This window comes from Natator depressus, chromosome 1, assembly GCF_965152275.1.
Source record: "Natator depressus isolate rNatDep1 chromosome 1, rNatDep2.hap1, whole genome shotgun sequence".
Taxonomy (NCBI): domain Eukaryota; kingdom Metazoa; phylum Chordata; order Testudines; family Cheloniidae; genus Natator; species Natator depressus.
In genome coordinates, this window is record NC_134234.1 from 215,428,101 (window position 1) to 215,444,995 (window position 16,895).

The 16,895-nt window shown below is 46.6% G+C and overlaps 1 protein-coding gene across 1 annotated transcript; it reads left to right on the plus strand.

The window, feature by feature from the left end:
- The first annotated feature begins 698 nt into the window (after positions 1-698).
- Positions 699-14,004, plus strand: LOC141984963 (C-type lectin domain family 4 member A-like). Its single transcript, XM_074948566.1, has 6 exons — positions 699-765; positions 2,137-2,253; positions 5,984-6,088; positions 13,018-13,169; positions 13,365-13,498; positions 13,845-14,004. Exons 1-6 carry the CDS (start codon positions 699-701, stop codon positions 14,002-14,004), a joined length of 735 nt encoding a protein of 244 aa, XP_074804667.1.
- The last annotated feature ends 2,891 nt before the right edge of the window (positions 14,005-16,895 follow it).

Genomic DNA, 16,895 nt, shown 5'->3' on the forward strand with positions numbered 1-16,895 from the left:
CAGGGCTTAACCATAGTGTCTCAACCAGTGCTGACCACTTGTCCTTGGCTGCACTTGAGGTTATGGCAGACGTTACACATTGTCAGCAAAGGGTGATTTTGTTCATGTAGCTGAGGGTGTGCAGTCACAACCGGCAAAACAATGAAAGAAGGAAAGACTCAGAGAAGAGAGCAAGAAAAATTGAAAAAGGAAACGTGCAAAGAGACAGAAAAAGAGATTGTGCTGGCTGGGAGATAAATGTGCATTTTTGTTAGGGGTGAGGATGCAACTTCCTTTTCAGCCATGAGATTCTTGTTTTCCCTTCTCTTTTCATGGGTTTCTGGAAACCTGAGTCTGGGTTTCTGGGTGAAGAAGCCCAAGAGCTGTCCAGGGTGTATCTCAGTCTCCAAACATCTTTCAGCTCCTCTTAGGGGCTTTCCACTCCCAGCCTCTCCTCCTCTCACTGGTGGGGGAGGAGGTAGCAGAGCTTCCTGAGGGGAAGTGACTGGCAAGTGTCACCATCCGATGAAGTGCGCGAAAGCTTATGCTCAAATAAATTGGTTAGTCTCTAAGGTGCCACAAGTCCTCCTGTTCTTTTTGCGGATACAGACTAACACGGCTGCTACTCTGAAACCTCTGGCTCTAGGGAATTAAAAGATCAATTTTTAAATGTGATGGAATTATAAATATATAAAGAACACAGGCCACACAGTCTCTGAATGGCGTCGGAGATCACCTACGCCGAGGTGAAGTTTAAGAATCCACCACCACCTGCAGAGGCCACAGGTAAATAACAAGCTATTTGGGGGATGGGCTATGGAGCGGTTCATTTTTGTGACACTGGTTCCCACGCAGCCCCAAATCAGAGGCACCGGCTAGCTCAGTGAGATTAGGGAATGTGCTCTGGAGCCTTTCAGCCTTCGGGTGGAAACTGGGTCTTTCTGGTTCTAATAATAATTATAGCCACTCAAGGGACCTTCCCTCAGCAGCAGAACTCAACTTCCTTTACCTCTCTCCTCCAATTGTGAATAGCACAACTGCCTAAAGTGTCCTCCCTTTTCTCCCCACACTCCCATATTCCCAAAGTGTTCCTGCTTATTGCCACCTGGGGCAGCCAGTCCCTCAGGGAGTGCCCTCCATTCCTTCCCTTTCAGTGTGAGAGCTACCCCCTCCCACCTCTCTCACCCTTCTGGCATCTGCGGGGTCCCTCATGGTAGCGAAGAAGACGGGACTCGGGAACAATGAATATAAAGGGGATTTTCTAGTGAACCTGCTAGACCCTGAGCTCCCAGACTAACAGCCTGGGATACCTAACGTCACCACACAGAGTCTCCTCAATGCCTGGCTTGGATTCAGCAGATATGGAAGGGGCTGCTAGGGCACTAATTAGTGCCTTCTCCTTAACACTCCCTTCCCACCTACTGCTACCATCTATCCCCCTCCTTCAGTCCACTTGCTGATGCATTACATGTTACTAGGGTGACCAGATAGCAAGTGTGAAAAATTGGGACAGAGGGTGGGGGGTGGGTAATAGGAGCCTATATAAGAAAAAGCCCCAAATATCAGGACTGTCCCTATAAAATCAGGACACCTGGTCACCCTACACGTTACATTACCACCCACCGCATCCAAAATCATGGGGAGAGGGGAATAGGAGCTAGAATCACGTTAAGAGGGAGTGCAGGGTAGCCTAAGAACTCCTCAAAGACTCCTTGCTCCGATCATCTGAGACAAATGACACCTGAAGAGCAACATGAACTTTAGCAGCACTGGCTTGCTCTGATGAGATGTGAAAAGCTCCCTTGAACCCGTAACCTCCTGCTAGGCCCTCACTCCCTAATACCGGAGGTCTGAATATTTGCTCATTACATGGGCTGGAGACATAGAGTTTGGATCTAAATCTGATCTTCTGCAGAGTTTGGAGAGGTCAGGAGTCAGACCCAATGTTCCAATTTATTCCCATCCCTAATAACATGTTAAACTCCTGAATAAGGGTCATTAGAGGGCAGCAACAGCAGCAGCTGCTCATGATTGTCTAGTCTTGTCCAGAGTATGGGCTCTTCAGGAAAGTTTTCAGTTCGTTGCAGTACCCTAACAGACAGGGGCTGATATGAGAAGAACTAACTGAACTGGGGCTGGGAGTTTCTTCACCCTTAGCACACCTAGAGAAGAGAATATCCCAGAGTGCACCCCAGAAGCACACCCAGTGGCTCCCATGGCTGATTGCTGCACTCTTGCTGCTGTTGGCTATCTCGCTCCTCATCGCCCTCATTGGTGAGTATAAATGGGCTGATTATTTAAGGAGGGAGGGGCACAACTAGGGACAAAAGATGGTCAATGCAGGCTGGAGATCAGGAAACATTTCCTAACTGTGAGGAGGCCGGTTAGACTGTGGAAAAGTCTTCTGAAAAGAAGGGAAAAGGAAACCCCATCACCTGGGTCTGACAAACCTGGAGATTATACTGTAAGGAACAGTCCTGCAGGGGCCTGCCAAGGGAGGATGGGGGATTGGATGGACAAGCTGTGACCTCATAAGTTTTTCCCCATGTCATTCTGTTTGGAGTGGCACACAACTGTGAGTGACAGTCTCAGGTCAGGCTGTCAGAAAACAGGGCAGACACTCCTAGCTGGTGATATATTCTATCATTAAATTTTACCAAGCCAGTAATAAATGTGAGCTCCTGAATCACTACACCAGTCTTACCATGGAGTCACGGGCATTCCCCTTAGGCTCTCCAGTCAATCTTACTGCCCTGACAAACTGGACTTAGTGATAACGGTCATATAAACCAAAAATCACACCACATCAGGTTGCTCCCAGTCCCAAAGGACCAGCCACTTACCCCCAGGTCAATTGGTGTTCCAGATCTTATACCAAAGACTATGCTGGCAGCCAATTCTCTAGTACACTAACTAAAGATTTATCAGCAAAGAAAAAGAAATGAGAGTTACTGAGAGGTTAAAATAAGTAAAATACATTTACAAAGTTTGTAAATCCAAATGATAGCAGTTGATGTAATAACCTGCCAGTTTCCGAAAAGTCTTTTCAGGGGTACCCAGCTTGTGTCTGGGGATCTCCATTTTACATCTCGTACACTTTCCTACCAGAGCCCAAACAGTCAGAGATACAGGATCTTCTTTGAATCCATATTTATATCTTCTTCTCACAGAAGACAAGCTAACAGTCTTTCTAACCACGTGGGTTATAATGAGTCAGAAATGCAAACTGAGTCTGTGAATTTCCATTGTGGAACACAATGGCCTTTGTTTGAAGTTAGCAACTTTCTTCATTTATATTTCCAAGGTTCCTATCACGTTTGATGGGTAATTTAATTACAAGGATATACATAATGCAAAAGATAATGTAATAGTCAGTAACAATCCTTCATTAGTTTTCATGAAGTACATTCTCATCTTAATACTAACACACACTTTTGATTTAAGGTTAACTAATTTACAGGGTTATACTTAATATAATTAGGGTTGCCCACTTTCTAATTCCAGAAAACCAAACACCCTTGCCCCACCCACTGACCCACCTCTTCCTGAGGCCCCGCCCCTGCTTAGTCCATCCCCCCTCCCTCTGTTGCTTGATCTCCCCCACCCTCACTCACATGCTCATTTGCACTGCAAGGCCCAAACAGGCATATTTATTGTTTTGACAGATGTATTATGCTAAGTTCAGGTTTTATTTGTTACAGGTCGCTAGCTGGCCACAAAATAGTCAAAAAGGATAATTTTTTAAAAAATGAAATTTCACAAAGATTTTCAGGATTCCTTCTCTCCCCTCTTCCCATTTTTCGTAACCAGCTCCATGTTTTTTGTTCACTAAAGTTATTGTAATTTTATGTGTGGAATTAGGACCACACATTATCACAGCTGCAATGGGTCTATTAAAGGCCCACTCCTGAAGCCCAAATATAAATCCATAGAGCACAACCACAGAAATGCACACCTGTCCAGATACCTATATAAATAAATCTGTAGAAACTGACTCCCACACATACATGCAGATACACACATGTATTCATGTGTACACATCTAGCATGCACTAACACATATACTTCCACATTATTTATTATTACAATTGTTGTTCAGTGCCTAGAGACCCCAACTCAGATCAGGGCTCCAGGGTGGTAGGTGGTGGACATACACATAAAAACAGAGAGTCTGCAACAAAGAGTTTATAATGTAGCTAGACAAAGGTGAGGAGAAATGTATGATACATTGGCTCTTCTGCAATTACTAGTCAACAACATTCACTTTTTAAGAAATAATACATTTCTTTTAGCTTTCCCTTCTCTTTTAAAAACTTGTTGTGAAATTAATACACACATATTTTATGTCATCAATTTTTTTGTGTGCAAGCCAGCAAAAGGAATAAAAGTCAAAGAGTTAGGCTGCAAATTTTATTCACACCGGTATACACACATGCAACAATATACACACCTCCCTACACAAAGACACACAGTCTGTTACACACATACAATGCATGCATGCACACCCAGAGACACCTAGCTGGGAGGGCTGGGGCTGGAGGTGAGAGAATGAGGAGGGAAAGAGATCAAGGACGAGAGCAGGGTGGGGGTGAGAAGGGGCAGTGAAGGAGAGAGAAAGGGGTATGGGGGGTGAATGGGGATGCAGGGGGAGACAGAAGGCTACAGGTGCTTGAGTATGTGGCGGGCACAGGAGTGTATAGGGACATAATGGGAGTGCAGCAGTGTCTGGAGGTGAATGGGGTGCAGGGCTGTGGGGGGTGGGGGATATGGGGGGGCGGTTCTGGGTGGTGGAGAGGATGGGTGAGAGAGTGCTGTAAGGGGTACAGGACTGGGATGGGTAGGGGTGGGGGGCAGGGTAGGTTGGGGTGGGGAACGATACAGTGAGAGGGATGGGAGTATGCGGGGGTTGGGACAGGGAGGGATGCAATGATGGGGGGTGGGGGGCAGGGTAGGTTGGGGGGAGCGATGCAGTGAGGGGGATGGGGGTGCAGGGGGGTTGGGACAGGGAGGGATGCAATGATGGGGGGATCAGGACCCAGGGGAGTTGGGGGGGGAGGGATGCAGTGAGGGGGATGTGGGGGAGCAGCCCCATTCCCAGCACTCGGAGACAGGGATGCGTACCTCCAACTCCTGGGTGCTGGCAATGGGGCGACAGATCGTGGTTCGCCGCAGGGCACGCACTGCAACTCGAGTCCAGCCACAGAAGGAGCGTGAGGAGAAGAAGTGGGCCAGCAGCAGCAGGAGAGACGCGCACCACAACCCCTCAACAGCCGACTGCTAGGCGCGCTAGTTTGTCCCCTGCCCTGCCCTGCCCAATGGGAGCTGCACCTGCATACGGACCCCCCTGACATCCCTAAGCCTAGGAGCTGGGCATCCTGGCTGCTTCCCGGGAGCTGTGATGCAGTGGCTAGCAGAGAGCCTGCCAGCCCTGCTGCATGGCACCGCCAGCTGGACAGTCAACGGCCCGGTCAGCCATGCTGACCGGAGCCACCAGGATCCCTTTTCGACTGGGTGTTCCAGTCAAAGACCAAACACCTGGTCATCCTAAATCAATAGGTTATAGATAAGTGAAGTCGATACCATTGCAATCTCCTTTGAACTAGACTAACACACAAGTGAATGGGCCTGATTACACCATAATATCTTTTAACACTTTTTTGATTTCTATTAACATATGAGTGAACTAGGCTGCAGCCCTGTCCTGAGCTGGCACCTGGGTAGACAGCCTCCTACCCCATCAATAATTTCTATTCCTCAACTAGACCAGGGTAATTTGTCCCTATGACAGTGTGCACTAGGGCCTCCAGGATAACAGAGGGAACCCAAGAGAGCTGCCCTATTCTACTCCCTGGGGAGGTTTGCGATGGCATTTGTGACAAGAAAACAAACAAAAGCGAAGCAGTCCCTGGTGAACACCAGGAGAAGTCACGATGTATGGAAGAGAGGGCAAGAAGGAGGGAAATATTCTATCCACTCTTTTCTCCATCTCTCTCTCTCCTTTACAGTTACCCAGGTTGGCCTAAGGACAAATCAAAGCTGTGAAGAGTACGAGATGGTGAGGCAGTATCTCAGGAAGAGAAACTGTGTTGAAGAAGAACCTGATGGGAAAGGTCAATAACACTAAAACAGAAGAAAAGACCCCAGAGTCAGTTTTCTGGGGCTGGGGCCTGATTAATATTCAGACCTAAATTAACAGCAAATAACGTAAGGGGTGTGGAGAGATTGACTTTTGAGGAAAGAATAAGATAAACGCATAGGCACAGTATTGTAGTCGAGGGTAAATGCAGGTAAATTGAGTTTACCCACTTCTCATTTGGGGAATATAGGGTTTAGGTTAAGTTAATTTATCCACTTCTTTTGTTACCACTACACCACTGCATAGGCTCCCCATTGATTGGATAAGTGATAACTACCTAGAGATGTGCATCTTTTATTTATACAACACCTTAGGTGCACACAATGCTTGAAAACCAATCAAGTGATAGGTCCTTGCTCTAAGAAGCTCACTGGCTAAGAGTATATATATCATAGATATTATTATTTATTAAGGTCAGAACTGATCAGCTAGTCCAAACTCCTGCACAACGCAGGCCACAGAATCTCACCCACCCACTCCTGCAATAACCTCTCACCTATGTCTGAGCTATTGAAGTCCTCAAACCATGGTTTAAAGACTTCAAGAAGCAGAGAATCCTCCAGCAAGTGACCCGTGCCCCATGCTACAGAGGAAGGCGAAAAACCTCCAGGGCCTCTTCCAATCTGCCCTGGAAGAAAATTCCTCCCCGACCCCAAATATGGTGATATACTGGAGCCAGGGCTGTAATTTCCAGCTTGAGGAGTCATACCCATGCTAGCTTTGACTGAGCTAGTGCACTATAAATAGAAATGTAGCTGTGGCAGCAAAAGCAGTAGAAGCGGCTAGCCACCCCAAGTACATATCTGTCTTAAACCTTAGGGAAGACAATAAATAAAGAGCAGTGGAGGGAGTAGATATAGATGAACTTTATACCAGTGAAAGATCATGAGGTGGATTTAATGTTAAGTGCTTCTCTCATTAGTTCTAGTTTTTTATGTTTCATTGTTTGAGATAATTTCTCACAGAACAAATGTCATGTAATGTTAAAGTTGTTCTGTTCTACCTTTAAGAACATTTTCCTCAAACCCTGAAAAGTTAGAAAATAAATGGTTCAGATCAACAACCACAGTTCTGTTTCTCTACCCACACAGGTAAAAAAGCTTACCGATTCTTAACTATTACTGTCCTCCTTTCACAACACTTTATTCCCACCCAAGGCTTCATACACTACCATCAGCCTTAACTCTGACATACATACAAGGACACTTATGTTAAATGTATATATTCTTCTTTTAACATATGCTTTTGTTTGGGGATTTCTCTGAATAAAAGAGAATAATAAGGCTGACTGAAAAATTTCAAACTAAATATTTTCCAAACAGAAAATGAAGTTTCATCTAAATAAACATTTTCCATGAGAAAAGATAGATTTTGGTGGAATTTTCCATCAGGAAAATTGAAATGAAAAGTTTTGATTTGGGGATGTCAAAACGTTTCATTTCAGTCAAAAATACTGAAACACAACATTTTGACATTTCCAAATCACATCTTTTCAAAACTTTTCATTCCACAAAAAGTTTTGATATGTCGATTTTTCATCCTGATTTGGAATGGAAACAGATGTCAAAATATCAGCATTTTCTGTGGGATGCAACTTCTCTGTTTTTGAGAGAATAACTTTTACCGTACGTCTCTCTGTTGTAGCCACTGCTGTGTAACTTGAACTCGGACACACTTACAAGAAGACATATGTTAAAAAGTTATTTCCCCCCAAAGAAATCCAAAAAGAGAACCATATCTTAAAAGAAGGAGTTATACTTCAGCATGATTGTACACAAAAACAGTAAGAAGCTTCATGCAGGTAGCCTGGGTGCTCAGCACCTGAATCTGCGCATCCAGGTTAGCCAGCCTAGGGGTGAACCTAGCCTGGGTGTGAGCCTAGTCTGAATCTGTATAGCCAAACCTGAGTTATTGTGTCATCACAGTGTCTGCACTTATCCATGTTTCTCTGGGGCCATACCCCATGGTTGTGTGTGCTGAGATGCTCTAGGACACTTCCCCAGTCAACTGGGTCAATTTCAGGAGAATTTGTTTTTTCCTTCTGGGGGAACTGTAGGAAGGTATTGGAGGATTATCAACACATTTTGCCTGTGTCCTCAATGAAAAGTGGGCAGCTTCCAGCCCTAGTGAGTGTGGAACCTGGATTCTAAACCCCACTGCACAGCCAGATACACTGGCCCAGATTTAAAGCTCTGCCAAACCCAGATCAGAGGTTTTTCTGTGTGGATGGTGGCGGGTGGGGGCCTGGGTTGGTATAAAATCCAGGTAAAAGCCCGGGTTAACTCTGTAGGGCAGTATAGATGTACCCCAAGTGTAAAATCCTGATCCCATTGAAGTGAATTGGAGTTTTACCCTCAGCTTCACTGGGATCAGGATCTCACCCTAAGTCTTGAAATATTTTCTCATGTAGATCTTTGAATATACTCTGACTTCCTGTAAGGTCTGAAATATAAAATAAAATGTGGGATATAAAGTATATTTTGTACACTCCTCAAATGTAAGGTTTTTACTACTACAGTCAGCAACAGCATATGTGAGCACCATACATGTTAATACAAAGAAAAGCTTTGTTTAGTGACAGTTAAGGTTGCATTGAGGTAAACCCCACCAAAGCACAATCTTAAAAGCATGGAAGTCAGAAGTTAAGGGGGAACTCTCATGAACTGTTTGCTATTTTCATGTTTCATGGATAACAGTCCCAACACTGCAAAAGGCTTTTGCTGCCATCTCCCAACAGGTACAGAAAAGCAACACATACCCCAACTTCATCAAACTCACACGCTAGCACAAAACTTTATCAGTGACCTCATATGCTAGTGTATTAACAGATTGACATATCTGACTGACACAGTCCATGCATTTGGGAAATTACTCTGCCTTCACATTGCTGAGATGACTGAGAGTTTCCCATAACTTGCTATTTCCATGCTTTTTAGATTCTGGGCTGGTGAATGGGGTATCTGGATGCTGTCTTACCTGTCACTAAACAAAGCTTTTGTTTCTGGTAAATTGCTAACATATGTACTTGCTGAGTGTAGTAATAATGCATCTGGTGAGTGTACAAGATAAATTGTGTACAACACATTTCAATTTCAATTGTGGGCGTCTGGGGAAGTGAGAGTATGGTCAAAGATCTACATGATAAAATATTTAGAGACTTACTGTTCCTATGGAGACATATGATAAAAGTATAACTCAGTCATTTAAGATGTGGGGTCTCTTTCTGGATATCTTAGAAAAAAAGAAAACTTTCAACATATGTCTCTTTTGGAACATCTGTCAGGATTCAGGCTGTATGGTAACTTATACAAGACGGAGACACAGGTTAAAAGTTATTCACTTTTCTTCAAAGAAAACCTGAAAAGGAAGCGAGTCTTACAAAGACAGATATTTTTAAAATGTGTCCTCCAACGTATACCAGAGTTAATACAGAACTGTATGGTAGTTTATGATGCATTGGGTGTAATCAATATGTTGTAGATGGCAGATGGTGTCACTGAGTCCTGGGCGATGCTCTGGAACTACTCCATACGAAGCCAGTCAGGACTCTGGGGGAGAATGCCTCCTCTCTGTGAGCATACTGTGTCCAGGGGCAAGAAGCTTACACAGCTTCGACCTTCCTGGGTCTGACCTTGGAGCATTCAGCATCCCCTTTTCACACCGTGCACTTCCCTCAGTGAGTCCGCACAGTCAGGGCTCCTGGGGAAGCCAGAGGGCCCTGCACCCCAACTCCGCAGTCAGACGTGACTCTCAGCCAGCAAGTAAAACAGAATGTTTATTAGATGACAGGAACATGGTCTAAAACAGAGCTTGTAGGTACAGAGAATAGGATCCCTCAGTCAGGTCCATCATGGGGGTGGTTAGGGAGCCCAGAACCCAGTTCTGGGCCTCCTTCCATTTCCCCAGCCAGCTCTAAACTGAAACTCCCTCCAGCCCCTCCTCTGGCCTCTGTCTCTTTCCCCTCTGTCTCTTTCCCCGGGCCAGGAGGCCACCTGATCGCTTTGTTCTCCAACATCTTCAGTTGGCACCTTGCGGAGGAGGAGGGGCCCAGGCCATCAGTTACCAGGAGACAGGGTGTCGGCCATTCTCTGTGCAGACAGCATCACACTGGCCCTCTAGGGCTCTGCAACAATCACACACCCTTATCCCACCACCTAGATACTTAAGAAATGCATAGGGGAAACTGAGGCACCCACACAGTATTCAGAGAAAACATTAAGAACATTCCCACTTTGTGACAGATGTTAATAGGTAAGATGTGCTAAGTTCTCTGTAGGTGCAGGCAGAAGAAGTGTGCCTGTTGATCTCACCTATTTATTTTCTAACTTTTCAACATTTGAGGAAAATGGCATCAAAACATGCCATTTGCAAAGAGTGATGCCAAGATAGTGAAGAACACAGCAGCTGCAGTAAAGGTTCGGCTATGAAGAAATGTATTTGATTAAATGCAGCCACTGCAACTTGGCAAATCTGCTGTCACACATAAAAGATGGAGGATAATATGTAGTAAAGAATGTCCTCACTAGTTAATATGGTGCTTTCAAACAGGCAATGCTGAAGTCAGTGTTGACATTAGAATCAACAGGGTCATTGGAATCTGATGACTTTGCATCCATGTGTTGGCAGGGGTCCAGCTCCCTCCTCCCTCTCTGTTCCCAGACATGGTTCGCTGGAAAATAACAGTCCAGAATCCAATCTGCAGGCAATGTGATGGGTTTCTTGGGGCTAAACAAGCAAGCACATTCCGAAGCCCTTCACACCAGTTGGGCTATCTCTATACACCAATAGAGCTGTCCTCTTCCTCTCCCCCAACTACAGTTCTATACACCGATAGAACCCCTTCTTCTTCTAAGCCCTAGGTCCGCACGCCGACGGAGTTCCCTCTTCTCCCCCCTCTTCTTAATTATACTTGTAGTGCCCCTCCCCTGGGCCCACCCCTTGCAATATATGGTCATGTTCCGTTCTGGGGGGTCTTGAGTCTGGGGGTGATAATACCACCTCTTTCGTACCTGATGGGAGGGGTAAGGAGCGGGGTTACTTTTGGCCATGGTCACTCTCTCGCAGACTCGGTGTCTCTTCCTTACACCTTCCCGCCTTCCAGCTGCTTGGTTACCATAGCAACCCCTTGAGGGATTCGGTCCCCTTGTCTTCTCTTGTTACTGAAAGGCAAGGCTTTCACTTTGCGTGGGGCAGCCTTGTGCTTTCATTTACATTCCCTTTCTTGCTTATTCAGCCTGCTTAAATTAAAAGCAAGGCCAGAAGCAAGATTATTATTGTTCGGTCTTTACCCTATTTGCTTCACATTCTCCTAACACCAGGTACAGACATAAGTCACTGCCTAGTAGTGCTGTGACATAAGTGACATAAGTCACTGCTGGCTAGTAGATACATTCATATCTTCACTGCAGTGCTTCCAATTTGCTGCAGCTCACATCAGTTATGAAGCAAAAAATATTTTTCTCTGAAATCCCAAAATGGAAAACTATAAAGTGGTGTTTGTGTAAACTATAGATATACACAGAAGTGTATCCATTCATAGATATACACAGGAAGTGTCTTTATGCAGGAAGTGTAATGTAAATGCTCCATCTGTACTCTTGCAAAAGGCTATTTTGAAAGGGGAGACACCAGGCATCCAATAACAAAACATTCCTATATCTGAAATATTTTAAAGTACATTACTCTCCTACAAATTCCAAATGGACAGAAAATAAAAAGCCCTTCTGCACCCCTATTTTGTGTGTTACAGGTTTTTCCTGTAGTAAACCATTTTGCAAATATTCCCATTCTTTTCCCACATAGCACAATTCTCTGAGGCAACCTTAAGTATGCCTTTGTTACCACTCCACCATAATACTACAAATTAGAGGATGTCAGGAGAGAGGGCAGTGATGGAAGACTGACTGAAAGGAATGAGTTTTGAGGAGTGATTTGAGGTAGGAGCACATGGGGTCAAGGAGGTTATTCCAGGTATTGAGGACATAGTGAGAAAAGTTGCAGTGTAGCTTATGGGAAACGGTCAGGAGAGTACTGAGATAAGCTGAAGTGGCTGAATGCAGGAGTAGGAAGCCACTATAGATGAGATGGAGACAGGGCAGAGCTGTGGAGGGCCTTGAAGGTGAGGTGAGGCGTTTGAATCTGACACAAGCAGAAAACAAAAGCCAATGAAGACACTTAAGTGGGAGGGGTCGGGGGATGGAATGGCAGCAGCAAGCTGGATGGACTTGAGGGACACAATATGAAACTTGAGGAGACCAGGGGCAGGGGTTGGAGCCGTAGTCAAGATTAGAGAGAGATGGCCTGAGGAATTGACAGTAGGGATGGAGAGAGGGAGGAAAGGACAGGCAGAGCTCAGGGGTCAAATGGATAGCGGTGGGATCAAATGGCTGGTAAGGGTGAGAGTCTTCACAGAAGAGACAACACATGAAGCGATTAGAGTGGATGAGGTCAGGCAAGGATAGGGTGCAGAGGTAGAATAGAAGAAGACCATTGAGGAAGGAAGTGGACAGAGGGGGAAAAGGTGAAGGAGGAGACACTAACGGAGAGGCTGCCAGAGCAAGCGCAGAAGCAGGAAGGGAAACAATCCAGCACAGAACTAGTTAGTGTGTGTTAATGGTCTACCAGTGCCTCCAGGGGGCAAGCACAATGAGGGAAAGAACTGACCAGGAGGGATTTAGGGGGAAGAATTAGGTATAAAAAAGACCAAGTAGGAGAAAAAATAATTCAGGCTGCTGGTCGTGAATCATTTCCTCACCATGAAGGCCTCTGTTAGTCCCCATTGCTCGAGATATGTGTGGAATGAAGATGGACTGGATGGAACTGCCCTGGGGACTGAACTGGGTATCAGCTACCAAGTCCTTTCCATTTTTATTTTCTGTGATTCATTCTCCTTTTCTCCCACAGGGCGAGTCTGGACGTGCTGTCCCATGGGCTGGAAGCCCTTTCAGGCCAGCTGCTACTACTTCTCGAAAGACTTGATGACCTGGGATGACAGTGAGAGGAACTGCACAGGGATGGGCTCCCACCTGGTGGTGATCAACACAAGAGCTGAGCAGGTAACTTGCTGAGACTCAGGCTCCTCTGGGCACTCAGAGTGTAGCCCTGAAGAGGATGTTTGGGCTCTGTGTTCATTCAGTCCTGGGCTTCCTCATCCATCACATCCAGCACCACCACACCCCACAGGGACCCGCGTCTCCTACTGTCTGCCCAGGGACTGCACCTGGTGGAGATTTTATTTTATTTTAATCCAGGATTTCATCTTCACTCGGGTAAATGGAACAGTTACAGGCCACCAACAAAGGAATTACTGTATTGGTCTGACTGATCAGGAGAAGAAAAGACAGTGGCGCTGGGTGGATGGGACTCCATATAACAATATTGCAGCGTGAGTATTTCCTGGGATGGAGAACACTTGCCACCCTCCACATAGTTCCAGGGTTAGTATACAAAGTAGTGTGTGTGTGTGTGTGTGTGTGTGTGTGTGTGTGTGAGCACCTTACCCACGACTGGAACGAACTATATCTGGTCTAATAGAGAGAAGATTTACAAAGGGAACATGGATAGAGGCTTTGAATGAATTTTAGAGAACAGTGTACTGAAGAAGAGGAGTGTTTGTGGCTGATTCAAGTGTTGCAATTCTCCTTCTCCTCTTATCATCACCAGCTACAACTCTTTTCCCTGCAATGTTTATAATGATGCATCTCTAACACACGAGCTTCTCTCTTTTACAGGTTCTGGAGACCTGGGGAACCCAGTCATCACGCCAATGAGAACTGTGTTGTCATGTATGTGTCGGCAAAACAAAATGCATATGGTAACAGGAATTGGAATAACGTCCTTTGTTCCAATACATTTCATCGAATCTGTGAGACTGCAGCACTTAGATTTTGAGGAAGAACCCCCATCCTGGGTGTGAGACTGGAGAGTCCCCCTATCTCTTGCTTGGGTCAGCTCCCAGAGAGATCTGGTGGGATGGTTTTGATCAGCCCTGGGCTATCATGACATTGGGCTTAGGTGGTGGAGGATGATGTTGGAGCCCAAACTCTCTCACTAGATGGAACTAGTGGTTCCCAGACTTGTTCCGCCGCTTGTGCAGGGAAAGTCCCTGGCGGGCCGGGCCAGTTTGTTTACCTGCCACGTCCGCAGGTTCAGTGGGGGCCAGTACATCCCTTGGCTCGCGCCGCTTTCAGCAGCTCCCATTGGCCTGGAACAGCGAACCGCGGCCACTGGGAGCCGCGATCGGCCGAACCAGCGGACGTAGCAGGTAAACAAACCGGCCCGGCCCACCAGGGGCTTTCCCTGCACAAGCGGTGGAACAAGTCTGGGAACCACTGCACTAGATCAATTTTGGAAAAATCTGAAAACTGATGAAAATATCTAAAGTGGAAAAAGCCAAAGTGCAATGATCTCTGCCTGTGATATCATTGAAGCTCCCAGGAGACTGGTGGAGGAGGCAGGCTGGGAAAGGCAGGACCAGTGGGTTTGCCCTGGGAAATCTTGAAAGGAGGTTTCCTGTTCATATTAGCCCTCCCAGTGTTGGTCAAGGTAACAACTTATGTAACCCTTCTGCCCGTCAGAGTTGGCAGCAGCAAGGGCCGGGTTCAGAATCTAGGGGTTCTGTTTCAACAACACAATGCAAAACCGGCTCGAGCCCCCCCCCCAGGGACCTGGGACAATTACATACCACACCCCTGGGTGCCTCGAAGAGGCAATACTTCCCCTCGTGCAAGCACAGGGTCTGAGTGTAGCAAAAGCCTTTTAATAAAGGAGGGAAACAATGCAGCATTATGTTGGGGAAACACCACAAACAGGATTAATAACAACAACCATGAGCAAAAGACCCACCCCCAAGTAAGTTTGGCAGTGTCCTTTTCCCCTCAGGGTCTTAAGTCCAGCAACCCAACAGTCACCCCACCCCCCCACAGTTTCTGTCCTGGGTCAGTGCAGCCCCCGCAGAGTTCAGAAGTTCATCTGCAGAGTTTACCTTCCAGCCTGGGTGGAAGTGGAGGGAGGTATGGGGAGCATCTTACATGCTCTGCTGCTCGGGTCGACAGCCAATTGCCACACCTCTCCATGGGGTTCTGCTTCAGTCTTCACCACCAGCAGCGCCTCTCGGTCTGCCGCCCTGCTATCTGCTCCACTCCGCTCTCCGCACCTCTCTGCTAGCTGTCCTGCTGTCTGCTCCTCTCCGCCAACTGCTGTGCTATCCACTCCACTCCACTCTCCGCTCCTCTCCGCTAGCCACCCTGCTAGCCTTGCCTCTCTGCTATCTGCTCCTCTCCACCAACCATCCTGCTAGCCGCTCACCAATATGTCTTCAGACCCTCCCCACACACACACTTAACACAACTCTCAGTGATTTTAGCTCTTAGTAACTTCAGCTCTCTAGTGATTTCAGCTCTTTAGTGATTTCAGCTGTTAGCAGGGGAGCCCCAGTGCTGGCACACTCAGAACCACTAGCCCAAAGGAGGTCTAATGCTTAGACCGAGGTATCAGTGATTTCAGCTCTGCAGCACGTAACAAGACTCCTAATGGAGCCAAAATTAGCTCTGTTATTACACAGTGGAGAGAGAAGGGGTCAGAGTAGTGTTTAGGGCCCTTAGAAGGGGCCCACACTGCCAGGTACACATTCCTGCCCCCAGCCTCTCTCAGTTCACTGGGCTTTGGAACCCATGTCCCTTTTCTAGTGAGTGCTACTTAGTTGAGGGCAAGTCCCTCCATCATAAAATGCCAAGTACAGTTCTACTATCCTTGATTCACATAACCAGGATAACAATGCTTTATTACTCCTGCTCCAATAACAAAGAGACTGGGGATCCCACAGCAGCCAAAGTGACAATTTGGGCAGGCAGTCCATCATGTTAGGCAGGGTGGCTGTGCCTTGGCAAACAAGATCAGCCCCTGAAGTCCTTTTCCACAGCTCACCACCAGATGTTAGGGTAGAGCTCATTTCGACTCTGCTTACATCCTCCCCCAAGATGAGAATTTGTCATCCCAACAAATCACACTCCCTATTATACCAACTCATTGGTTCCCTCCAAAGGGCCTCAGGAAGCCCACTATGGCTTCCACAAGCCTGTGTGCTAAACATATTGGCTCCTTACTAGTCACCCCAGGTGCATTATAAGTTAACCATTTTACTGGTCTTATTACCCTGTCCCGTCTACTGAGAATCTTTGTTGCAGGGGTAGGGGGGACATCTTCTTGAGCGAAGGATAGAGAGGTTTCCTTTGAGGGTCCCTCAGCTACTGGCATAGGCCCCTGCATCTCTGGGTCTAACAATGGAAAGTCCAAGATGCCCAGGGCACCCTTCAGCTGTATGTCTCCACTGTCCAATAACCTGTGTGTGTCATCACAGGGGGGTCCCGTCGGTGGCACAGGGGTGCCAGTAACAGGCCTAAATACTTCCACCGTGGGATTTAGGGCTGAGGAGGGGGAGCTCTCTCTTGGTTTAGCTGATCGAGACTGAAATCTTGTCTCCATTTCAGGATACACCATGGTCGTGTCTTCCTCCTGAGACTCACTCTCAGATGTGCTGAATAGGGGTAGGTTAGCTGCAGGGGTCCCGCTGTCCATGTTGGATGGGTGGCTTTGGTCTAGCACTTTTGTTCTGCCCGGCTGCCCTGTTGTGGCCCATCTCATAAGAACTGCCTACCGATTCCCCCACAGGGAGCAAAAGGTTTCTATGCACCATCTTTCTATGGACCCACTTTAGGTTTGATCTTGTAAACAGGCAGATCTTCCAGCTTTTCCATCACCAGGTAAGGTATTGCTTTCCATCT